Source organism: Gymnodraco acuticeps, unplaced genomic scaffold (genome assembly GCF_902827175.1).
Source record: "Gymnodraco acuticeps unplaced genomic scaffold, fGymAcu1.1, whole genome shotgun sequence".
Classification (NCBI taxonomy): Eukaryota; Metazoa; Chordata; class Actinopteri; order Perciformes; family Bathydraconidae; genus Gymnodraco; species Gymnodraco acuticeps.
Window position 1 is genome coordinate 1,771,889 of NW_022989867.1, and position 25,810 is coordinate 1,797,698.

Genomic DNA, 25,810 nt, shown 5'->3' on the forward strand with positions numbered 1-25,810 from the left:
TTTTTATATATCTGAGACCTATAATATATGCCTACACATAGTATAATAAGAGACCTTTAAAGTAACACACTGATTTTCAGACTTTAAAACATTTATTTCAAAACTATGGGATTTACCTGCTTACCATTCCATTTTGTCACTACCGAAACGATCATGTCAATTACCGAAACGTAACCATATGTTTCGGTAGTGATTGTTTCGGTAGTGACGATTCTAACTCAAATTGAGCATAACTAAAGAATGCTAGCAAGTACATGGCTAGCATACACGTTTTTTAAAAGGTTTACACACATAAAAACCTAATACTTTGCATAAAACTTAATTGAAGATAATATGTGTTCGGTAGTGACAATTCTTACACGCCGATTTTCAGATTTTGGAACAGATTTATATCAAAAATATGGGATATAGCTACTTTCCATTCAGCCATGAGGGACAGGGATGCAGTGTCACTGCCTTGTCAAAAGTGCAGGGGTGTGGCTAAAAACTAGGCTCAGCCATTGGACTAAAACCCCTTGTGTTTCGGTAGTGACATGAAAACTGGGGACATGATTTTTTGAGTATAGTTTTTTTATTAAAAAGTTAAACCCACAATAAATATAAATATTCCAACTTCTGTTTGAATGTAATCATGAAGATCTTCTAAATACACCATTCGACAAAATAAAATAAAATGTTTTAAATGTTATTTACAGAACATGAAATGTAGATGTCAGGGTTGGGGACAGCTACTTCCCAATAGAAAGTACCCTATAAATTATGTTTTTATATATATTAAGCTTATCACCATATCATTGAATGCCTTATGTTTAAATAGACCATAACATATTCTTAGTAAATATCCATGTCCGAATATTAATTGTTTTGTTAAATAGTTTTTTTTTTGTGGGACCGCACTTTGCATCAATTCGGTAGAATGCCCCATATATTACTTCAGCGAGAAAGTGGAAAACAAATGGAACTTTTTCTGATAGGCAAAATCAGTGGGTGTTGTGGGTGGCACTTGTTGACAGCCCCCTGTATAAAACAAAGAACATCTGTCTCTTCCTGTCTACCACATACTGCCACACTGGGAATGCAGCATTAGTCAGTAACTGAGTCACGATAAACAAATCATTGTATGTAAATCAAGTCTGTCCAATGAGCAGTGTCTGCTTAATAAGAGGAAGAAGAACAGAGCTCCTTCCACACATATTACTCCATAAATATCCTGCGCTCTGTCATATTGGCCTCATGTTATTGTTAGTCACTGGCAGTCTGCCTGTTTACTGACATTTTGATTATTTATGACTCAAGAGAGAATAAAAGCACTCACAATGTTCTTACTTTTGATGGTTTTGTCTCTGAGGGGAACCAATCACAAGAACCTCAGCACAAAGGATCTATTTGAACAATAGTGTGGTGCTTGAGTTTTGTCATGACAGTTAGGTTTACAGAGTTGGGATCATTGTTCCAGAACACAGACTTGTACAATCTGTACCCACCAATGGGATCCAGTACAAGGCCCCAGAAGACTTTTTCTCATTGACTTAGGCTTGGAAGGGGAAGTCCTTAAATCAGCAGATATTTTTTTTGTATAAATCAACTAGCTTGGACAAACTCTTGAATGGTCCTTATTAAAATCATTAGGGACCACATTTCATAAATGAGTTATTTTCCCTCTTTTCCCCATTTGGAGCCGGTCTTAAAGAAAGAACGCAAGTGCAAATGCTACATAGGTCCCAAATGCCGAAGTGTAATGTCTGTTTTTACTTTCTGTCTTTGTGTGTTTTCCTGTTAGTTTAGATTGTCTGTCCTGGACTTATTAGTTTCACATGAACGCCATTAGGTCTGCAACAACCTGACGTTCTATACACATGCACTGTTTTTGTCAGTGTTTGTCCTTCTTGGGAAGTTCTGTTCAGCCTTGCTTTGTCTGAAGAAGGCCTTTAATGTAGGCCTACCCATTCAAACACTCTGTAGTGTATTGATTTTCTAACCAGCTGTTCTTTGGGGGAAAGATTTGGCGCCCTCTGGAGGGAAACAGAGAGTATTTATTCCACTTGTTCACACATTTAAATGTCCCTTTAACCTCTTAAGCCCGAAGGTCCCCCCAGTGGACCCCTCCCACAGTTTTTTTTCGAGACTATGTCTCAGGGCTTCTTAACATTTATGAAACTATTAATGTTTCATACCCTTTTAAAGGTAAGAAACTCCGCTAACTGACAATAAGAACAATTTTTAGCTAAAAAAACACAAGAGTAATACCAAGCCTTTGAATTAGTATTGAGCGAAAAAATGCTAACTAATGCTAACTCTTTTTTTACACAGAACTCACGGTATAAATGCCCTTATTACTATCTTAACTGCACAAAGAAGATATACGATTTAAAGCTGAGACTCCACAGATTCCACACATGTAATGTCATCACTGTCCGACCTCGAATTCCTGGAGCTATCAGCCAGAAAAGAGAAAGCAAACAACATCCGGTTTCAAAAATATTACAATAATTACGTCTTACCTTTTTTTGATTTGTGATCAAAAGTTGTGTTCAACGGAATAAAAACGCCGCTCAAGGTTAATCCAATGTCTTTGTGTCACGTAGACATTTTTACTGATAATCCATCATCATATTTATGGCAATATACTGGGTATAACGTTTTGCACTTTCAGATATGCTTCGTTTGCTTCTCTATTACGTCCGCTATGGTAATGTTTACGTGGATTTGGGAACTGCCCATCGATTCTATTGGATGTAATGGTTAAGAAAAAGGTGTAAATCACACGAATCGACCAATGGGTTCCAGAGATATGGTCCTGCGTAAAGTATAAAGAATGCCAGCCAGCGTAACAACATTACGCAGCCGACTTCATTTATTGTTTACAACGTAACGAAGCAGGAATTGCAGCAGGACCCAGAGCGCACGGAGCACAGAGCGGACAGCAGATAACGGAATTGCAGTTTTATTGCTTATAGATTATCAGAACATTTCAAAGGGGTCACATTGGATATTAACCTATGGATTAACTACATCAGGGGTACTCAAATACAAATCTTAAAGGTCCAAAATAAATGTTTCAATAAGACAAAGGTCCGTTTATTACGGTCATTCAAACTTTTAAACAATTGCAACAAGATTCTTAACACGAGGTTGCAAAAACAAAAATAATCTGTATGCAGCAGTTTTCATTGTTATTGTGTCTGTGCTTGACCCCTCAGAGTCGCAGAGCTGCACAGTTATGAATAAAGGCAGCTGCACCCTCTTTCATTCAGCATTCCCATTATTGCTTTATACATTTATTCCCCCTTGTGTGTCCACTGAGGTTCGTCAGGCCCAACACATCTTCAACAAACTCCCCCTTTGCCTCATCATAACAACTCACAAACACCAGCAACTGAGCATTGTCAGTGGTGTCAGTGGACTCACCCACAGCTAAGGAAATGCACTGTGCATTTTTTATTCCATCACAAAGCCGATGAATCAAATCACCAGCCAGTATGTATGTTCTTCTGGTTGCTGTGGAATCTGAGAGGGGGATTTGCTTGATTTGGCCTGTTATTTCCTCTTTTTGTTTGCCTTCAACATGGTCTCCATCACTTCAGTCATGCATTCTTTTATACTGCAGTTATTATCCAGTGGAAAGTCCTTACCTACTGGCCTAGTTCAATCAAAGTGGTTACTTTCTGTTGGCTGGGCAGTGTAGTTTTACACACCGTCTGATTTGACTTTCTCAGGACTTAAAACAGTTTTTTGGGGGCAGACCCCCTCAAAGAAAAAAATATATTTACACACGTAAGGTCATCATCTTAATAGTTGTGTATGCTCATCCGTGAGCAGAGCATCAAGTTGACATGTCTATTACAGCTGAATGCGGCGATTACCATGTTGTTCAGCAAAACGCCTCACAAACGTATTAAGATCAACAGCTTTAGTGCGTTTTGATTCAATGCTGAGTACAGTCACACTGACAGTCTCTTCTCTGTCATTGTAGACCGCAAATACCTCATTCCTTCAGCGCTTGGGTCCGAATGCTTCTCGTTTTGCGCCGTCCAGTTCAAAATGAAATGGCCGCCAATCGTATGTCCACGCTCGCGCCAGGACCGGGGGAGGGGTTACATGACGTGCATCTTGTGCTGCATTCACTTGCACTCGGACATTAGAGACTTTCTCTCATAAATGTCCGATGAGCCACAACTTTTCTTTCAAAACAAAGCTGCCAACTGGAGTGGCAAGGCCTATTTTTAGGGTGTCAGTTTCCACCCCAGTAGGTGAAACTAGGCTACTAGCTACAGTACAGATGGAACTAGATGAGCTGTTAACTCTCGCTCTGAATTTTTTTTTTTAAATTCTCGCTCTGACTTAGACAGGTTGAAAGAGACACACACATTTTTCCCACCCGCATTCCGCGAAGACCCGCCCTACTGTGCCTCTGATTCGCAGATTGTTTGGGGGGAAAAAACGCTGACTGGATGCTGAATGTGATTGGACCAAAGCGTTGACACACACAGGTGGAACACAGTGGAACAGTCAGACATGCAGAGCGCTGTTTGCAGTGGACATAGCGGAGAATTTTGACTCGTTGCGAATGCGTTGTGGCGATGTCTCACATATAATACAGAGAGATAATACATATGAAAAGTATAATTTGCTCAGAGTCCGGAGACAGTGGTGGTTCGGTCCGGATCCGGACCGGAGTCCGTAGTTTGAGGATGCCTGAACTACATCATCGTTTTTATCGTTTTAATGCCATTGAAGACCAGTTTAGACCAGACAAAGAGGAAGGTAAGTCATTGTTAGCCTAGCGCATGTTAGTACAGTCTAGCGCCACTTGTTTTGATGTACGTTTTTGTTGATAACCTCGCGAGTTTGTATCTTTCAGTGTTGAGGTGGGCACCGTTAGATTCTGTGTCTTTACGATCATAAACAATGTGTTGGATGTGCAGCTAGGATAAGTAATAAGGGAGCTAGGAGTGATTTTCGGTGCAGTAATAGGTTAGCATTTTTCGCTCGGGGCTAATTCAGAGGCTCACTGTTAGCATTGTGTTTTTTTTGAAAAAATAAATGAAAAAGATCAGTTAAATGAGTTTTTTCCCATTATATGGATATAAAATATTCATAGTTTATTAAATATTAAGGTTCCTTAGACGTTGTTTCCTGCAAATGACGCGATTTCGGGTCCGTGGGGCCTAAGAGGATAACAGAGTATGTTTTTTTTAATTTATTTTTAATTTTTTTCACAACAGTTGTATTTGGATGGAATGAATACCTATAGTGATAATTCAAAGTAATACAATGATTTTTACAGTGAAAAAGTTCAAATGGAACTGATGGTTCCCAAATGACCCAGAGGTGAGTCCGCCTCGACTTTATTTTTCTAAACCTCTCTAAAAAAGTCAACTTTCACTTGTTTTGCATCAATCTTGATACAGGGTACTTATTATATGTTATAGTTTGGATTCCTAAAGCTTTTAGTCTACTAACCCATCATTCAAGGGTGGTTTTCACTATAAGTAATGTTTTTTTTTTTAGGCGGACATTAGAATTTACATGTTTTTACTATGTTCCATCTGAATTTACTTTTAAATAAAAACATCTATATTGATTCTGACACTTCTACATCCAACTCACAGATGTAACCTTGCTTTGAGAGAAAAGATTATTAATTTACCCCTTTTAGAAGTGAAGATATAGTCTTTGTTGTGTTAGTGGCATTTTCGAGCCTGAAACCTGAAAAACAGGCTCAGGGCTTAAGAGGTTAAAGTGGTTTCTGTAAGAATTTGTTCTCCTGCATCTGGATCCACCCTGCTCTGCTTATCGTGACACTATTAAGTGGGTTTGCCAACTTTGATTTTTTTTAAATGGGATGGTGCACAGAGCCAGTGTTGTTGTGTGGTGTTGTTTTAAATAATTGAAATAAAATAAAATAAATGTATTAAATTGGAAACGCAAAACAACTGTAACATAGCTTTATTATTATAAAGTATCATTAAGTAAGCTACTTTTATGAAAAGAGATCCCAACTTGGACTGTCAAAGTAAAAAGAGTAAAGTATATTCCATTTAGTATATAGCTTTTCCGTTTTGAAATCCTTATTCAAGCTTATGTGAAACACATCAAAATACATTTTTTAAGAAATCAACGTTTTGACCTTTTAAGTAAAATAAAACCTGTGAAATTCACAAGAGGGGTATAATGACTCGCCAAATCTAGACATGTATTTCTCATGGATATTTTGTGATTCTCTTGACTAACTAAAGCAGTACTTTTTTCACAGCAAGAGAGAAGTCCCAGCATGAAAGTCCCATTTCATAGATATATAAAGTATTGTAATGTTGCATTTTTTTAATGAAATACTGACATATACATTTTTGGTTGTAGTAAGTAATTTAATAATTCCCAATTAATAGTTTTGAATACCTGGGATTACATTGATTGGCAAACATGTGTTCTTTGTTTAAGATGGGGCCCTCTGCTTATTCAATGTGAATACAATTTACATTTAAATACAATTCATATTCATTCTCACATATTTGCTGTGTATGACGATTAAATCCATCAGGTTTGGTATGGAAGCCCCTAGAATTTGTTTTTTTGTTGGACCTTGAGTTAAGATGATCTTGTCAAACTAATGATTTCTGCTATATTTCAGCTTATAAAACATATTTATGTTAAATAAGATTATAATGTGTCATTTAAATCAGAATAAGAGAGCTGTGGAAGCATCATCTATAATAGATAACAGAGAAAGGCTGATGGATGCCGCCTCTATCCTGCAAATATTAATGATTAACATTCTATATAATCCCCTGAGAGCAGAGCAACACTATATATGCATATTAATTATATTCTTTCTAAACTAATTTCATTTATGGTGCCATACATTATTGCTCGCTGTCTTTACCTCCAACAGAGGAGCTGTGTTTCTAACATTTAGATTGCACTATTTATAATGCAAAACCATTAATGCACAAACAATTAGAGATACATTAAAATAGCGGAGCCTAGGGCACAACAACAGAATAATGATTTGTCTCCTTTCAGACGACTAATCTTTATGTGCGTCCCTCATCTTGACATGAATATATTTATAATAACAACTCTAACCTAAAACTTAAGGCTTTCTATTCTATTGAGGACATTTGTCTGTCAATGCTTATTGAAGCACGGCTATTTAAGAACTATTTATGGCACTCATAGCTGTACAAAAACCTTTCCAACTTGTATGTTGATGGAAGGCTATTACTGTTAATATAAAGTAACCAAGCTGGTGTCAATGGTGACGACACGCAGTAGCTGGTAGGCAAAACACAGGCAGCGCCAACGAAAATCCTATTAAAAAATGGTTGGCGCACAAGCAAAGACAATCACTTTAACCATGTAGTCATCTCGTGTGGTAGTTGGGAGCACAAGTAGAAGATAAAGGAGTAGCAGACTACCGTTTAACAGATTCCCTCATAAAAACACAGAATCCCTGTCGTGAGCGCAGTGTTTCCCAAAGTGGGGGGCGCGCCCCCCCTGGGTGGCGCAGAAGCATGACAGGGAGGCGAGAGACCAGGAGGAAAAATGGTTATTAAAAAGAAGGAAAAAAATCATAATTTGAAAAATTATTGATTAGAAAATAATATGATACAGTGCTATTACGTCTGGGTCTCTGTGTGTGTGGAATGAGCCATTTTGTTTGCGTGCGCGAGCGAGAGAGCGCACCGGTACCGGAGATCATAGTTGTTAGCTTCTGGTGCTAGCGAGCTACGCTAACGGATATAAGGAGTTTTTTCCACAACAAGCTGGAGGAGAGCTCTCTCCTGTCAGACTGAGAGGCTCAGTGAACTAAAGGACTCTCTGAGTGTTTAGATAGTTAACTTTAGTCTAAGTTATCTCAGTGGGTCTCAAACGTTTTGGTCACCATTAATGTAAACAATTTACACGTTTATATGATCATTATAGTTATAAAAAAATAAAAGAATAAATGAAAAACAGGTATGATATACTATATGACAGTAAAAAAAGAATAAAGTTTAAAAGGGTGATTTGTAAAATATCCATAAAGAAAAAGTAAATCTGTTTACAGTTCTGTTTCATATAGGTGTTGAGAGATGTATCCATAGATCTCTTAATTTCGCACGAGATTGATTGATGCTTTTAACTTCAATATTTAAAAATTAATCTTCCCGGGGGAGCTTGCCCCCGGACCCCCTATGTGAGGTCCACACACCACCTATAAAAATAGCACTTTACCCCTGCTTACACCTATATGCCTCGAGCCTTCATTGTAACTGTCATACTTTGTATTTGCGTGGGGAATGTTGCAGTAGAAAATTCCACTGAGCGACCAGTACATTAACGGCCCGTCCACACAGCGGCGTGCGTTGACGCTTCACCATTCACTTTGAATGGGGTGACGTCACTTTTCGCCGAACTGCATTGCGGGAATCGACGCGGAGCATTGCTGGCGTGGCGCTAGGGTTGGGTATTGTTTGAATTTCCACAATTCTGATTCCGATTCCGATTCCGATTCTACTATTCGATTCCGGTTCTTAACGGTTCTCAATTCCGATTCTTTGAGGGGCAGGGTAAAAAAATGATACATGCTTCTTCCACCAACATTTTTTTATTTATTCGAGAAACTTTTACACAGGTTAGTTTACAGTAATATTCACATTAATCAGTCTGTTTATATTCACTGCTATGTAACTGTAACCTGAGAACCACTGAAGCTACAACAGTCCAACTTTTAAAGGAACCCCCCCCCCCCCCCCATTTAAAAACAGTTCTTGTTGAGAAAAACAAGCATATCTGCCTTCTCAGGGATACCGGGAAGAAATGTTTGAACATTTTAAAGTAAAATGCTTCAATCTGGTGCACTTTAAGCAGAATTACTAGAGACTAGATCTAGGGGGTACAACTCTAAACACCCATATGAAAAAGATCGGTTTACATTTTAATAATCAAATAAGTATGTGAACATAACCAGTAACCTACCATAGCAAATAACAAATACATGTAACGTATTTTATTTTTGTTGTTCATTCATATCTTATTTTACTATTTTATTTATGCATATTTTTTTATCTCTCCAGTTTAAAACGATATGTCTGGTTTACTGTCCTATAGTATACATTGGAATGATTTCAAACCTGTTTTATCCCAATAATTATAAAGGAGTGCCTTGGAAATATGTGTTTACATAAATTGTGATCAAAACGTTTGAGACCCACTGAGATAACTTAGACTAAAGTGAACTATCTAAACACTCAGTCCTTTACCTCACTGAGCTGTAGTTATCAGCCTCAGTCTGACTGGAGAGGACTCTCCCTCCACATCATTGTAGAAATATCTTCTTCTAATATCCGTTAGAGCAGCTAGCACCAGATGCTAATAACAACAGCGCGTACTGGTCCCTTTCTCCCTCGCTCGCTCCCTCGCTCACTCGCACTTTGGCTGTGAGCTGCGGGCGCCAGATAAGCCAACATCCCCCATTTTCATCACTTACAGCGCCCATCGTACAGGGCAAATGAAAAGTTTAACCGGGATGAAAAGGGTGTTACATTTACTTAATTATGAATGTTGTTACATCAAGGCCGAAAATTAGGATGAGCACCAACGGTCAAAACATTTTTCCCTCCCAGAGCTGTCAGCGCAGCGCAGCGCCTCCACAGATCTGGCGCCCTAGGCGAACATCGCCAGTGCGACGGGCCGGCCCTGGTCTCAGGTTACGCTGTAGCTGTAGGAAGTGTAGGTACAACCATAGGGTACAACCATAGATATATATAAACCTATGATATAAACACGTGTTTATATCATGGTTTATATATATCTATGGGTACAACGCTACATTTCCCGCCCCGCCGCAGTCATACAGTAGGCTACGGAGAGCGGCGAGAAACATTTCCTCAGGCATCGAAAAGCGGAACCGAAATTCACATGTCTAAATGATGCCGTTGGAATCGAAATGTTGGAACCGGTTCCGAACCGGAACCGGTTCTCGGTACCCAACCCTACGTGGCGCGCTGCAAAAGTTGAGCAATGTTCAACTTTTGAAGCCTCGGCAGAAGCGTCAGCCAATCGAATCATATGCCAGTACAAGCTCTAGCCAATCAAACCGCTGCTTGTGTGTCAGGGGCGGGAGATTCATGTGATTGGTTGTTGGTCGAGTTTCAGACACGTCCGCCGGCAAGCTTCAACACACGCCGCTGTGTAGACGGGCCGTAATGGTAAACCCTAAATGTTTGAGCACCCTCTATGAAACGTCAAGCTACCCCACAGCACCCCAAAATAAATATCTGGTGCCGCCACTGAGCCTGACTATTTGTGTTGGGGGGGGCCCGACTTTTTTTTTTCTCCAAAGGGGGGGCCTGACAGAAAAAGTGTGAGAACCACTGCGTTAGCGTAACGTGCTTTACCAAGCTGTTCATATCGTGAAGGCTACTGACAGCGTTATTTTCACTTCACTTGATAAACTGACTTTAGATAACATACCCTACTCTTCTGTTGTTATTACCTCAGACTTTATGGTTATTACAGACTTGTGAACCAACTACAGACACTTGTCTCATTAATGGACTCACCACAGTGCTCCGCAGGTAGGGTTGCCAACCGTCCCGTATTAGCCGGGACGTCCCGTATTTGAGCCAAAAGGGGCGTGTCCCGTACGGGACTTTGTTTGTCCCGGATTCCCGTGTAAAGGAAAAAATATTTTTTTTTTTCTGTTTGCGCGCAATGCAGTGTGTCTGGCTGCGTGCCTGTGTGTTTGTGTGCTGTATTCCGAAGGGCACTAGGACCGCTCAGTTGACAGGGCAGGCACAATGCTCGCACGTGTGTGTGTGAGATTTTCTCCGGTGGGCCGCGGGCGCGGCATCACTGTTTGTGTGGCATGTCAGCCTGTTCAGTCGTGTGGGAAAATGAGCGCTGCCGGTGGAGGAGGTGATAATGAAAGAGGAGAAGAGAGAGAGGATGTGGTCCTGGCCCTTCTAAAAAGAAAATACTTGTGTCTTACAACAAACAGTGGAAGAAAAACACAGTTGGGTAAAGCCCGTGAGTGGAGATCTGTCTCGGGTCTTCTGCGCGTGGTGTGTGTGTGTGTGTGTGTGTGGTGGTGTGTGTGTGTGTGTGTGTGTGTGTGTGTGTGTGTGTGTGTGTGTGTGTGTGTGTGTGTGTGTGTGTGTGTGTGTGTGTGTGTGTGTGTGTGTGTGTGTGTGTGTGTGTGTGTGTGTGTGTGTGAGAGAGAGTCAGTCAGCTGATTGATGGGAAAATGCTGGGAAAATGGTTGGTTGAAGGATAACATTAAGTCTAATAATGATGTTATAATAATGCATGTTCACATCATGTATACTTTGCATTACTTAATACCATTTTTCAAATATTTATTTTTTAACATTTTGGACAAAATAGCCAATTGTACATAGAGGTGCCCAGATGTCCCTAGTGCCCACCTATCCGATTTGAACATGCTGATGTACAATGTGATGTAGTAGCCTAATGCAGATGTAAGACCATTGTGTTTGTATTGTGTTATAGGTATGCATAGTTTTCTATGCATTTTGAGGGTTTTGGGGGGGTTTGACCCCTCGAACCCTAGGGGGCTGGCTCCCCCAAAATAATTAAATAACATAACCCTAACCCTAAAACCGAAATAAAGTAACAAAAAAAAGTAACTAAATCCGCCAGAAACCCGAAAATCTTCGCACGCACGCGCGCGGGGGACACATGCCTGTGTCCCGTTTTTCCATTTCTGGAAGTTGACAACCCTATCCGCAGGATTTAATGGCGGTCTGCCACTAGTTAATATACAGTAGGGAAAACACTGGAATAGATATTTGGCCTTAATTTGGCATTTAGCAAAAATATATTTTGTGTCCTGGGGGTTGCTGTGTGCCTGTCGGGTGTACAATTAAACAAATGCTTTTGTCAGTGTTATTGAGTCAAGTTGGTAACGCGTTAGCTAGCTAACGTTGCCTAGAAAGCAGGGCATTTATTTATGTAATGACTTGCTTTAATGACGTTTAACATTAGTCAAATCTACAGGCTAAAATGTATTTGGACTGTTCGCCAAAACTTTGTTTACAAAAAACTGGTTACTCCTTTAGTAAAGTGGATACAGTCATTTATGTAAATCTTATATTACAGATGAGTAAATCATGCATATCTCAGTGTACTCAAAATAACCCCAGCACCATTTTAGTTGTGTTTCTTTTGGCCTCAGGAAAATCAGCGGACTTGTTTGCATTTTCTATTTGACTTTTGACTATGAGTTTATAAGAGGTTGTGAACATCATGCAGTTGTTTTTTTTGCATTAAACTTTTGAATCCCCTTGTTTCTAGTCTCCTTGGTAAGGCTCTCAGAAATTAGTATTTTATTGATCTTTAGGGGACACCTCATTTACTGCAGTACTTTCCCAGCAGTTACCAAACACATTTTGGGTGCATGAAGACACACAATCTGGGTGAAAGTCATATGGTTTGGAAACAAGAATTAACACACTTCAACTATGTTTCAGGAGTGTGATTTAATGCAGTATTTATGTTATGTAAAATCTTATCAGAATGTGTTTTTTCTGTCATTCAGACCAATTCTGCTACATTAATTGTCACTTACATAGTCTGGCTTTGGGTTATCTTCAGCCTCCTCATCATCATCACTCGCTTCACTTCTCATATCTGGATACAATAGGGGACAGAGCAGCCAATGTCAGCGTTCGGTTTTACGTTATATGGCTCTGATTGGTTGTTTTATTGATTTACTTTTTCCAACCAATCATGTGCAGCCAAGCGGCTGGTTTCAGTAAAACTGTCAAACTTACGAAGGACATGTATTGCTGCTCTGTTTGGAGGCAATTATGTAGACATGTTTTACATTTGACAGTTTTTACATTTACACCAGTAACATTACATAACCACCAATTTGAAAAAGGGATTTCAGACGGTAAGAATCAAAGCCAAAGACATAGAATAATTTCAAGCTGGGGAAAGATGTCTTGAAAATGTAAAATCATTGTTCCACTGTGTGCCACTAGGAATATGGACAACACTACATTAAAATACATGTTAGTACAAATACAAATAAAAAAGGTTTAGCTTTAGCAATATTACCTACAACTATTCGAAAATGAAAATACTGCATCCAACATTATATTTATTATGTTTTTTGTCGTTATTTTACAAATCCACAAATTATGTGAGTAGCTGCTCTCATAGTGACGCTGTACCTGCTTCTGGTTCTATGTCAGGCACAGTGTGTGCTCTCCCAGGCAGGGGGAAGGTGTATGCAGACTGATCTGAAGTCAGTGGTAGAGGAGTTGTAGGAAGACACTTCCTCATGAGCTGCAAAGACGGCTCCACCAGAGACTCTAGACCTTTACCCAGCAAACATGTCTGCAGAGAAGCAAACACGGATGAAAACTCAGGTAATATAGTGATTTATAGAAAGTCAATGGAATGTTCTAACAGCAAAAAACTGCATGCATTTGTGCTGTGAGATCTAATTTCATTTCATTTCAAACCTTTATTTAACCAGATTGGTCCCATTGAGATCATAGATCTCTTTTTCAAGGGAGACCTGCAGCATATAGGTTCCACATGAAACATAAAACAATAAAGGACATTATACATAATATTTACAGGATACATTTACATAGTTATAGACATTTACAAGTGCCCATAGTATCAACGAGCATTCCATTTAGCCTAGCTTTAAAAACATGCCGAGTTTCAATTCTTGCTGAAGACTGTTCCAAGCAAGTGGAGCTGCGCACATAAAAGCTGTCTTACCTAAGACAGTCCTTGCTCTTGGCACATCTAACAATACTACATCATGCGATCTCAGACAATAGCTGCTTGCAACTCTCTGTGTTATCAGAGAGCAGATATAATACGGGAGTTTACCCAACAAAGCTTTATAAATAAACGTGTACCAATGACTGAGCCTCTTTACAGTAAGTGATGGCAAACCTGCCTTGGCATACAGGGTACAGTGATGAGTAAGTGCTTTACAATTTGTGACAAATCTCAGTGCGCTGTGATAGGCGGCATCTAACTTGTTCAGGCAATAGGCAGGTGCATTCATATACAACAAATCACCATAGTCCAGCACAGGTAAAAAGGTCACAGTGACTAGCCTTTTCCTGGCTTCAAAAGAGAAACAGGACTTGTTTCTGAAAAAGAAACCTAGTCTAACCCTCAGCTTTTTAAGCAGGTTATTGACATGAAGTTTAAAAGTAAGACAATCATCAAGCCAGATACCTAGGTATTTATAACAGGTAACCACTTCAAGTACTTGTCCTTGCATAGTAACAATATCCAAAACAGGCTCTGGTGTATTTTTAGCTTTTGAAAATAGCATTACCTTGGTTTTATCAACATTTAAAATAAGCTTAAATTCAGCAAGCTGAGTCTGAATAATGTTAAAAACAGCCTGTAATTTAACACCAGCCTCCTTAATAGGCGCATTCACACTGCGGTACTTTTCCCACAAAGGTTCATGTGAACTTAGTTCATGTGAACTCTTATATCGCGTTCACACCAAAAAGAGCCGGTACTAAAATTAGTTAATGTGAACCTTTTTACCCCCTCGAAAGTCCCTGCTATAGAGCAGGGACTTTCGAGCGGCTCTCTTGTGAGAAAAGAGCTATATTTCTGATTGGCTGGGCGGATTACAAACCACGCCCCGTAAAACTACCAAAAAGTTTTGTGAAGCCGCCATTTTATTATCCTCGCATTAGCATTATTAGCATTAGCATTAGCCCAGCGCAGAAACGCAGAGAGACTAATTTATGGCAACACAAAATAAAACATGGGAGTGGTGGAGATGAGGAGGTGTCGGCGTTCTGGCGATTTACTCGGAAGGCTTCAGTAGAAGCTGCTGGGAGTCCCAGCAGCTTCTACTGAAGCCAGTCCCCAACTCCGGGGACTTCCAGCCGGGGACTTTGGGCGGCAGTATACGCCGTGAAGTGGTTTGCGGCCTGCCAGTAAACCCAAGTGACGTCAGCGGCTTCATTTGCCTAATCCACCCCCAGGGACTTTTTCCAGTGTGAACACGATCTGTACTTAGTTCATGCGAACTAAAGAGTTCACATGAACTAAGTTCACATGAACCTTTGTGGGAAAAGTACCGCAGTGTGAATGCGCCTAATGGAGGGACCTGCACAGTACATCACGGTATCGTCCGCATAAAAATGTAAAGTAGCTTCATCCACATTTTCACCTAAACTGTTGATATATATGGAGAATAAGAGTGGACCTAAAACAGAACCTTGAGGAACACCATTAGCAATGTTTAACCACTCAGAAGACAGCCTATCAAAGTGAACACATTGGGACCTTTCAGAGAGTTCACAAACCACCCCACTGCATGGCTGGATATGCCAATACTGAGTAGCCTCTGCTTTAAGATGCGATGATCGACGGTATCAAACGCTTTGGAAAGGTCAATAAATAGAGCTGCACAACTCTGCTTATTATCTAAAATACTCGTAATGTCATTCACCACTTTCATTGTCGCAATGAAGGTGCTATGTTGCTTTCTGAAGCCTGACTGATGTTTAGACAGGATATCATTTTTACATAAAAACTCCTTTACTTGTTCACTCACTAGGCGTTCGAGCACCTTCGCCAGAACTGACAATTTAGAGATTGGCCTATAGTTATTTAAAATAGTTGCCTCCCCTCCTTTTAGCAAAGGCAAGACATAAGCTGACTTCCATACTTTTGGAATTGCATGTGGATCTAACTACACTTTACAAATTTGATGTGGTTGTCCAGCTTTAAAAGCTCTCTGTCCGTTGTGTGTTGCATTGTGGAACAGTAAAGTCAAAAATAAGAGTATTATTGTCTGATGGATTTTAAAAAGACCACATGTTCTATCTCACACAGGCTCCGCCCTCTACTGGACACTATGGGTACTACTTTCATCAATGATACGCGAGCGTTCACACAGTGAAGTTGTATAAATGTAGCCGGCCAATCAGGGCCTGCACGCGCATATAAGGCAGCTACACCTCCTGACTGTCATCATTTTCTCTTCAGCTAACAGGACAACACCTGACAGAGAAAAGTAAAACGTTTGAAAGAAGAAGAAAGAAGTTATCATACCTTCATGGAGTCGCCACTTCTAGAGACTCGGGCCTGTCCTTCGTGCCCTGGCTTAATAGCGGGCGCCGATCCCCACCATCTCTGCTTCGAGTGTTTGGGGGACCAGGATATGGCCGAGGCGGTGCCATTCACTTTCCCCTGGTGATGACCATGGCGGAGGAGCGTTTAGGGCTACTGCTCCCCAACCACTGCCGCCTAAACCGGTGAGCCGCCTCCGCCAGGGGTTCTACGGCCCGGTCCGCCCGGCGCAGCCAGCCTTGGTTTCGCCCCTGTTGCCAGATATGTGGCAGTGTTTGGAGGCGTTGTGGCGAAGGCTCCAGTGGCTGGTATGGTGGGGAGCATCAGGGTGCAGGGCCGCACAGACACAGCGTGTTCCGGCGTGCCCCCCCTTGATGAGAGCCTGGCAGCCCATCTGCTCCCACAGGCAGCAGGCTGGGCAGAGAACCTCTGCCCCGTTGCCGCGTGACAGGGTGGCTGCAAATAACATGGGTGTGTTGGGCGTCTTGCTGATTGCGCTTCAGCCGCTTCGCGACCATGGCATGAGGGTTTTATTTTATCTCAACAACCTCATAGTCATGGCCAGGTCCAGGGAATGGGCAATGTTTCACACAGCCCAATTGATCCTACACCTAACCAAGTTGGCATTTGCGGTCAATTGGAAGAAGAGCAGTCCCATACCTCACCAGCAGGTGGAGTATCTGGGGATTTTGCTCGATGCAGGCAGACTACGTGCCACCCTGTCAGAGAGCAGACAGGCATCCCTGCTTCATGCAGTTTGCAGGCTGCGACAGGGGGCAACGGTGACAGCTTTGACCTTTATGCAGACTCTGGGTCTCATGGCGGCTGCTCACCTCGTGGTACCGCGGGGTTACTGCATATGCGTCGCCTGCAGAGGTGGTTTGCCAGCCTTCGTTTAGATCCCAAGAGGCAAAAACGACGTCTGGTGACCATCCCCCTCTCAGTGGAGGGCAACCTCTGATACTGGGGGTCCCCAAAGCATCTGCGGAGGAGAACTCCACTGGGGCGGGTGACCTCCTACATCACGGTGTTCACAGATGCATCCGTGACAGGATGGGGAGGACCTGCCTAGAGAGAGCTATAGGTGGTGGCTGGCCTCTGACAGAAACTCAGCACATCAACCTTCTAGAGCAGTGTTTCTCAAACTTTTTCATACCAAGGACCACTTAACCAATAAAAAAACACTCGCGGACCACCTAACTCCACAAATATCCAAAATCACATCGTTTTTCTAGAACAGATTACAAATCGCCTGAAAATTGTACAAACAAGTGGCAACATGTGTGATGAAGGTGTTGCGCGGGGCTATATCATGCAATCAAAAGTGAAACTTAAGCTCGCTCCATTGCGGAGATATTCCCGCGAGAGTGCGGAAAGCTCAAATTAATTAATTTATTTCAAATGTCAAATGTTAACAATATACTCACGGACCACTAGGGCGCGCTCACGGACCACCAGTGGTCCGCGGACCACACTTTGAGAAGCACTGTTCTAGAGCTACGGGCAGTAGTACTGGTCCTACAGAACTTCAAACCCTTACTACAGGGAAAACATGTGCTGGTGAGGAGCGACAACCGCACCACAGTGGCGGGACGGAGTCAGCTCTGCCACCTTGTTGAGCTTAGCGGAGAACCTGTGGTTGTGGGCCTCAAAGAATGTTTTTATCTCTAAAGGCCCCCTACATTCCGGGACTGGAGAACAGGGGGCCGGCCTCATGTCAAGAGGCGGGCCCCTGCCAGACGAATGGTGGTTCTCCCTGGCTCGGCAGGACAATCCACCCTTGGGGTGGACACGTTTGCACAAGAGCCATGGCCAAGATAGCTGCTCTACGCCTTTCCACCGCAGGTGCAATAGGGGCGTTACCCACTCTGGGCCAACCTCTTCAGGCTTGGCTCCGGAGAGGTACAGGCTGAGAAGGGGTGCACTGTCTGACAATGTTATACAGACTATCCAGGCAGCAAGAGTGGAATCCACCACAGCGTGTTACAGGACGAAGTGTGGGGATTCCAACGTTGGTGCGGGGAAGGGAGTCTAGAGCCTCTGTCCAGTACATTGGGCTCTATTCTATCCTATTGACATGCTCTTTAACTTTCCACTGCTGCGTCTCATGCCCCACTCCTGGAGGTGAGACGAGAACAGTTGTCGGTCATTCTGGTAGCCCCAGGTCGCCGCTCGGCGCCGTGGTACACAGAAGTGACACAGATGATGGTGGGCCAGCCCTGGACAGTTCCTCAGTTCCGGGGGCACTGTCTCAGGAAGCGGGTGCATTAGGGGCATTACCCACTCTGGGTCAACCTCTCCAGGTTTGGCTCCTGAGAGGGACAGGCTGAGAAAGGGTGGACTGTCTGACAAAGTTATACAGACTATCCAGGCAGTAAGGGCGGGATCCACCACAGCCTGTTACAGGACGAAGTGGTTGGGATTCCTACAGTTACTGGAACTGATACAGCCGGGCGATTAGTTCACAAACCAACGACCTGAGGGACGCTTACTTTCATGTCGAAATTGCTAGAAAGCCAAAACACAGGAAGTATTTGCGTTTTGCCTACCAGGGGATAGCCTATGAGTACAACACACTACCGTTCGGCTACTCCCTGTCCCCAAGCACGTTCAGCAAATGTGTGACCACAGCGCTTCAGCCGCTTTGCGACCATGGCATGAGGGTTTTATTTGATCTCAACGACCTCATAGTCATGGCCAGGTCCAGGGAATGGGCAGATGTTCCACACAGCCCAATTGATCTTACACCTAACCAAGTTGGGGGTTTGCGGTCAATTGAAAGAAGAGCAGTCCCATACCTGACCAGCAGGTGGGGTTATTGGTATAAAAGTGCTTCGTTAATCATTCTAACGCTCGAAGTGGAGTCGAAGAGATGAGTTTTTCAGTTTGCGCCGGAAGATGTGCAAGCTATCTGCCGTCCTGATGTCAATGGGGACTCATTCCACCATCTTGGAGCCAGGATAGCAAACCCACGTGTTTTCGCCGATAGGAACTTGGTCCCCCTCGCAGCGAGGGCGCAACGAGTCGTTTGGCTGATGCAGAGCGTATGCACCGCTGGGGTGTACGGTTTAACCATGTCCTGGATGTAGAAGGGCCAGATCCATTCGCAGCACGGTAAGCAAGTACCAGTGTCTTGAAGTGATTCTAGCAGTTACCGGAAGCCAGTGAAGGGAGCGGAGGAGCGGAGTGGTGTGGGAGAATTTAGGAAGGTTGAAAACCAGACGAGCCGCTGCATTCTGGATGAGCTGCAGAGGTCGGATGGCACATGCAGGTAGACCAGCCAGGAGGGATTGCAGTAGTCTAGGCGTGAGATGACGAGAGCCTGGACCAGAACCTGAGTTGCTTTCTGAGTCAGCTGGGGACGTATCTTCCTGATGTTGTAAAGCGTGTATCTGCAGCAGCGGGTTGTAGCAGCGATGTTTGCAGTGAAGGACAGGTTGTTATCTAGGGTCACACCCAGATTCCTTGCAGTCTGAGTCGGGGAAACAACTGAGGTGCCGATGTTGATTGTCAGGTCAAGAGTTGGACAATCTTTTCCCGGGAGAAGAGCAGCTCAGTCTTGTCAAGGTTGAGCTTGAGGGTGGTGAGCAGACATCCACTGAGAGAGTGTCAGCTAGACAAGCAGAATGCGTGCGACGACCTGGGTCCTCTGAGGCGGGGAGAAGGACAGAATTAATTGGGTGTTGTCAGCGTAGCAGTGGTAAGAAAAACCATGCGGGCTAATGACTGATCCGAGCGAGTTTGTGTACAAGGAGAAGAGGAGGGGACCAAGAACAGAGCCCTGAGGGACCCCCCGTAGTTAATTGACAAGGGTTATCTGGGGATTTTGCTCAATGCAGCCCCCATCAAGAGCGAGGGGTACACCCCCATCAAGAGCGAGGAGTACGCCGGGAAGGAGGGCAGGCTACGTGCCACTGTGTTAGAGGACAGACAGACGTGGTGGGAGGAAGGGAGTCTAGAGCCTCTGTCCGGTACATTGGGCTCTATTCTATCCTAGCTATAGCTACTGGCGGACAAGAGGCTTGCTCATGCCACAGTCAAGGTGTATGTAGCAGCCATCTCGTCCTGTCATGCGGGATTTAGCGGCAGACCAGTCTTTAGCCAACCGCTTATGAAGCGTTTTTTGTAGGGGATTAGAAGACAGCGCCCAGTGGTGCATGTCTCCACCCCGCAATGGGAACTCTCCTCCCTGTAGGCGCTATCATTAAGAGAGAGAGAGAAGCAAAAAGAAACAGCTTTGCTGCTTGCTTTGACTTCTGCCAAGACAGTATGCGAACTGACCGCTCTATCAGTGCCCCGAGTTGCCTTCTGGTTCGTGGTCACCGTAGCAGGGCGACACTCAGACCAAACCCCTCCTCTGTTCCCAAGAACATAAGGAGTTCTTCCAGGTTGAGGGTTATACAGCTAGACGGCTTTAGTCATCCACCTATGCATGGCGGCGTCTTGGTCTATGCCAGGCCCGTTCATGAGGTCAGTATCTCTTAGACATGTCTGGCTCCTTTTTCATCATCGGTGCTTGCTGGGGCAACACAGGACTGGTGAAAGGAGGAGGGCTGTGGGTCAGTAAGCTGTATCTGACCCCCTTGGACATAATGCACTTACGTTGTCCCATGCTCCTTAGGGACCTGGGAAACGTGGTGCGCAGCAAGCCCCATACAGGGCTGTGGAGCCTTCCCCACTACGGTCCATGCACACTCTACATGAGGTAAGCATGTGTGAGTGTGGGGGACATGGTGCACTTACATTCTCCCCATGCTCCTTAGGGACCTGGGAAACGTAGTGCGCAGTGTATAGTCACTTGCGCTGGCACCTGCAGGGTGGAGCTATGGGCTTATTCAGACCAATTAGGCTCTACCCAGCCAAGTAAGCTGCGGCCCCGACTTCTCCACGGTCACAACCGGATGATAGGAAGTTGGGGTGAGGTGGCTGTTAACCAAAGGCCGGTCAGGGGCAGTGTGGTGGGTCGATGTTGTAGGGCGACAGGGCGTTTATCCATCGGGGCTCCACCCACTGTACCCATAGAGTCCAGTAGAAGGCGGAGCCGGTGTGAGATAGAACGGGGGGTTACGTATTGTAACCCTAGTTCTATAAGCACAGGCGGAGTCCTCTACCTAGGGGCCCTGTCTTTCCTATGCCACTCGCTGAAGAGGGTGTAGGATGACAGTCAGGAGGTGAAGCTGCCTTATATGCGCGCGCATTCAGGTAGGCTCGCCCTGATTGGCCGGCTACGTTTATACAACTTCAGTGTGTGAACACTCGCGTATCATTGATGAGAGTAGTACCCAGTAGAGGGCTCCGCCTGTGCTTATAGAACTAGGGTTACAATAACCCCCCGATATATCCCAGCATCACAGACTCAAAATAAATATACTATAAGACTTTGAACTTTACCTGTGTAGATTCGTAGAGCACTCTGATGCCTCCATGCAACATGAAAGCTTGTCTGCCTGCAGTACTGTTGGTGACCTTATGGAGGCAGCGCAGCAGGGAGTGGCGGATAGGAATGGCATCATGTTGAGCTCCGTTGCTGTGCCAGTCCTCGTAAAGCCGCAGGAGGCCAAATATGTAACCCTTAGATACCACCCAGCACACATTAGCCTCTGTGAGGGAGACACAGACACAGAGGAGGGAGAGAAAAGCATCAGTACTAGTCTACCGGTGACATCTACTTCAAAAGTGGCTGATTGGACACAAATATACCTTAGTAATAATTATAGGCTGATTTACAGACATCAATTTCTGAATGTAAGTCAATAGGGAAAGTCTTTTTCGGTCAAAAGGAGGACACATACTGACACCACCAATACGAAAATGTGCGTCAATGCCCAGCACACTTCCTGGGGATTTGGCTTCAATTGGGTCGGCTGAAGACTACAATTTTGTATACCAATTTCAAGGAGTGGAGTCAGAAAGCAGAGAGCCCTTTGTAGCTGCTGCTCATCTCTGCTGGTATTACATTATGGTCAAGTTGTATTGTGGGTAATATAGGCTCCAAGTTATGACAAGCAAGATGGTGCACTCTAAAAACAAATGCCTTGGCTCAACAAAGAAAATCAACGCAACAGTTTGCATCGATGTTTATTGAGTTAAGACAACTTCTCATGAAATTGTCTTAAAGCAACAAAGTTATTTGAGTTAAGGGAGAATGCTTTTCCTCTACAATCAGAGTTGTTTTTAATTACCACTTACTTAATAATTGGTATTATAAACACAAGTTTTGAAGTTGATTACTCAAAAGATTAAGTTGTTCCGACTAGTTTTACCACATGAATTAAAAGGAATTTTAAGTTGTATGTACTTAATTACCATCATTGTGAACACACGTTTTTAAAATGACAACCATTTATAAATTAAGTTGCTCCAAATATATTGTATTCAATTGTTTTTTTTCTTAGCTTTTTCATGTTTTTGCCTTTAAAGAAAGAAATTAATTGATTCCACAACAAAAATATTAGGTAATTCACTTTTTATTTTGAACTGCAGTTGTTTATTTCAACACATGATGTTTCAATCAGGAGAGAATTCATTTAGTTTGAACATTTATTGACACATGCCATATGATAAGGTGCATGAACACCTGAAATCACAGCTGACTGCAGGAGAGAGGAGAACCATTTTATAGTTTGGCTGCAGCACGGTGATTGGCTGCTGGAGAATGAGGTGAAATGTAATAGGTTAAAGAGAACGCCTGTGATGAGCTGATTATATGCAGCTGCGGAATGAATGTATATACACCCAGTCTTCCTGAAAGAACTTGCGCTGAGCTTCATTTAAATCTTGAAAAAAAAGATAAATAACACACGTTTTTATTTCCCCACAAATAATAAATAAACACATTAGCCATATTACCATGGGAAATGGGGACACATCAAATAAATGCTGCCATCACAACGAAATTAGAGGCCTTTGCATATTTAAAACCAGTGCCAAATATGTAAAATCTGTAAAGTTTTTGTAAAACTACAGAAACAAACTCTCAATGGCCACCAATCTGCAGATCACACACATCAATTTTACAAAAGATATAACAAAGATGTTTACACTGCCGACAGTCATTATTTCAAACAGTATGAACACATTTAACGCAGAATGCTTGCTCATTCTTTCTAAGGATACATAGAAACACCCTTTTAATAAAGACATTATTTAGTCAAGAAACGTTTTTAGAATAACTTCAACAACTTTGCAAAAATAAGGGGTGTACATAATGCTTCAAAAAACTTTAATGCTTTTCAAAACTGATTATAAAAGCTTACTTTCATTCTTCATAAAATGTACAGCTATAGTTATTTTCTTTACAACACTAGAGTGTATTAATTAATACAGTTTGTGGGAAACTGTAACCTAAATATTAGTTGCCAGGAAGAAAAATCTTTCTACAAATATGACTTGATATCAGCGTAATTGTTGCCTTTATGTTCACTCCAAACATTGCATTATAGATCAAAGTGGAACACTGAGAGCAGGCTCATTTCGATGTTCTAGTTCAGTGGTTCCCAAACTTTTTGTGCCCAAGGACAAAGGACAAGTAAAAATCTCAAGGCACACCTATTGTGCAAAATAGCCCTTATAACACGTGTTATCACTCATATCATGTAAAATATCTGTAAATGTGCATAATTATTTACTAATGCCAAATAAAATGTGACAAAGACAACTATATTACTCATGAAATATTTCTTAACGAAATATTTCAGAAATTATTTTTGGTTATCCTTGGTGGCACTGAGGAGAGGGCCACTCGCAAGTCCTGTTCAACAGAGAGCCGTGAGTCCCGTGACCTCCTGTTGTTCTTCATGTAAATCAGAGTAGAGAACGCCAACTCCAGAGATGGGGTTACTATTTTTTTTTAATATATTACATATTACTTTTAAAAAAGTAATATATTACACTACTTTGTTACTATCTACATAAAGTAACTCGTTACTTTACTCGCCGAGCACGTACGAACTTGCGCATGCCTGAGTGGCAATAACTCTCCTTACCAGCAGGCGGCGGTAGTGTGTATTTGTCATTCAAAACAGGCAACAACCGGAAAACAGAGAAGAAGAACAGACGACGTGATATAAACAAACAACAAATAGCTGTGCGGTAGCTTCACCTTAGCATGTGTTCTTTGCAGGTGCTTGTTGAGGTTTGACGTGGTGTTTCCAGCAGTGGAAACACCAGCTTCTGGCCTGGACACAGTTTGCACCTCACCGTCACATTCCTGTCTATTCTTCGGACGAACTCAAAGTAATGGGCATACCTGCACCCCTCGAAAGTTATCGCTGACTCAGCCATGTTTATGCAGCACTGCACGTGGAGATGTGGACGCGCAAGTCGCGCAGATTACGTACATATCAACCTACAAAGTACTGATATTATAGTAAATAAAAAAAATATTATTTTTGTGTAGTTGTAATAATAAGGTATGGTTGTCACAAAATCCCACGGCACACCCGAACTTGCCTCACGGCACACCGTTTGGGAACCACTGTTCTAGTTTATGAGCGAACGCAGTCCCCTTGATGTTCTCTACAAATTGGCACTTTGACATGCAGCGCTGACGATATTGCATAAATCATGAAAAGCTCAGAGCCCTATGGATTAGGGACTCTCTAAACTGTCACCACACCGAATGTATCCAAGGGGATGAGAAAAACTGTGGATAGAACAAGAAGAGCTAAAGTTATGACGGGGATAGACAATGTTTGCTGACTCACGATCACCTCTCTGTGGATGTTCTGCAGCAGTAAGCGCTCTTATTCACATGAATTGAAGAATAGTTGCCGGTAGACACAGTACAAGCACTAGGTACTCTGATGAGATAGAACCAATGAAAGGTTGTTGTATATATTGTATGTTTATCATAGCCTGTGCCAAAGAGCTCCACCAATATACACACACACTCGCAAGCTTCCCCCAGACCAGTAATCCAAACCAAAATATCTTCCCTCCGTAGTATTTTGATCATTTGCTCCGCTAATAATCAATCAGATCGATGGATTCCAGAGAAGAGGAAACTTTAAAGGCCTTTTTCTCAAAATGATAACTCGGTGATAGTCATTATATAATGTGACATATTTTGCTTAATATTTGGAGTACAACAACAATCCTGATATCATTAGAAAACTAGGGATCTCCTCTTTCCAACAGTGTATACAACTCAAAATGTGTAAATGCGACTGATTTCGATGGAGCAGGTCACATATGGCTAAACTGGTACACCCTGACCAAACTGGTTCATTCCAAACAGACATTCATTTCATAACCTCAGACGCCTCTTCAATATTATGTACTCTACCAGACAGCTGGAAGGGGATTTGTTTATCCTAAGTTTGGATGCGGAAAAGGCCTTTGACTGTGTGGAATGGTCCTACTTGTATAAAGTTCTAGAATTTTTTTTATTTGGAACAGAATTCATCTCGTGGGTTAAGTTGCTTTACACCAGGGGTCTCCAACCTTTTTTAGGATGAGAGCTACTTTCAAAAAATAAAACAAGTCGTGAGCTACTTTAACTCCTCTTTCTTTTCTTTTTTTGCAGTGTATATATTTAGCACATTTTAACATTATGATAAGCTGACCTTTAACCTTTGTGTGCTGTTTGGGTCTGTGGGACCCATTTTCAGTGTTTACTCAAATAAAATGTATTCAATTTAATTATTTTAATCTGCTTTATTTGGGGGGGGGGGGGGGGTCCGGGGGCATGCACCCCCGGGAAGATGTGTTTTTAAATGTTGAAGTG

At 42.5% G+C, this 25,810-nt stretch overlaps 1 protein-coding gene across 1 annotated transcript in view; it reads right to left on the minus strand.

Moving 5' to 3' along the window:
- LOC117533069 (cytosolic carboxypeptidase 4) overlaps positions 1-25,810 on the minus strand; it is a 157,461-nt gene that overhangs the window by 60,733 nt on the left and 70,918 nt on the right. Inside the window, 3 exon segments of the mRNA XM_034196693.1 lie at positions 12,575-12,636; positions 13,185-13,350; positions 21,475-21,683. Of these exon segments, the coding sequence (XP_034052584.1) occupies positions 12,575-12,636; positions 13,185-13,350; positions 21,475-21,683 (437 nt within the window).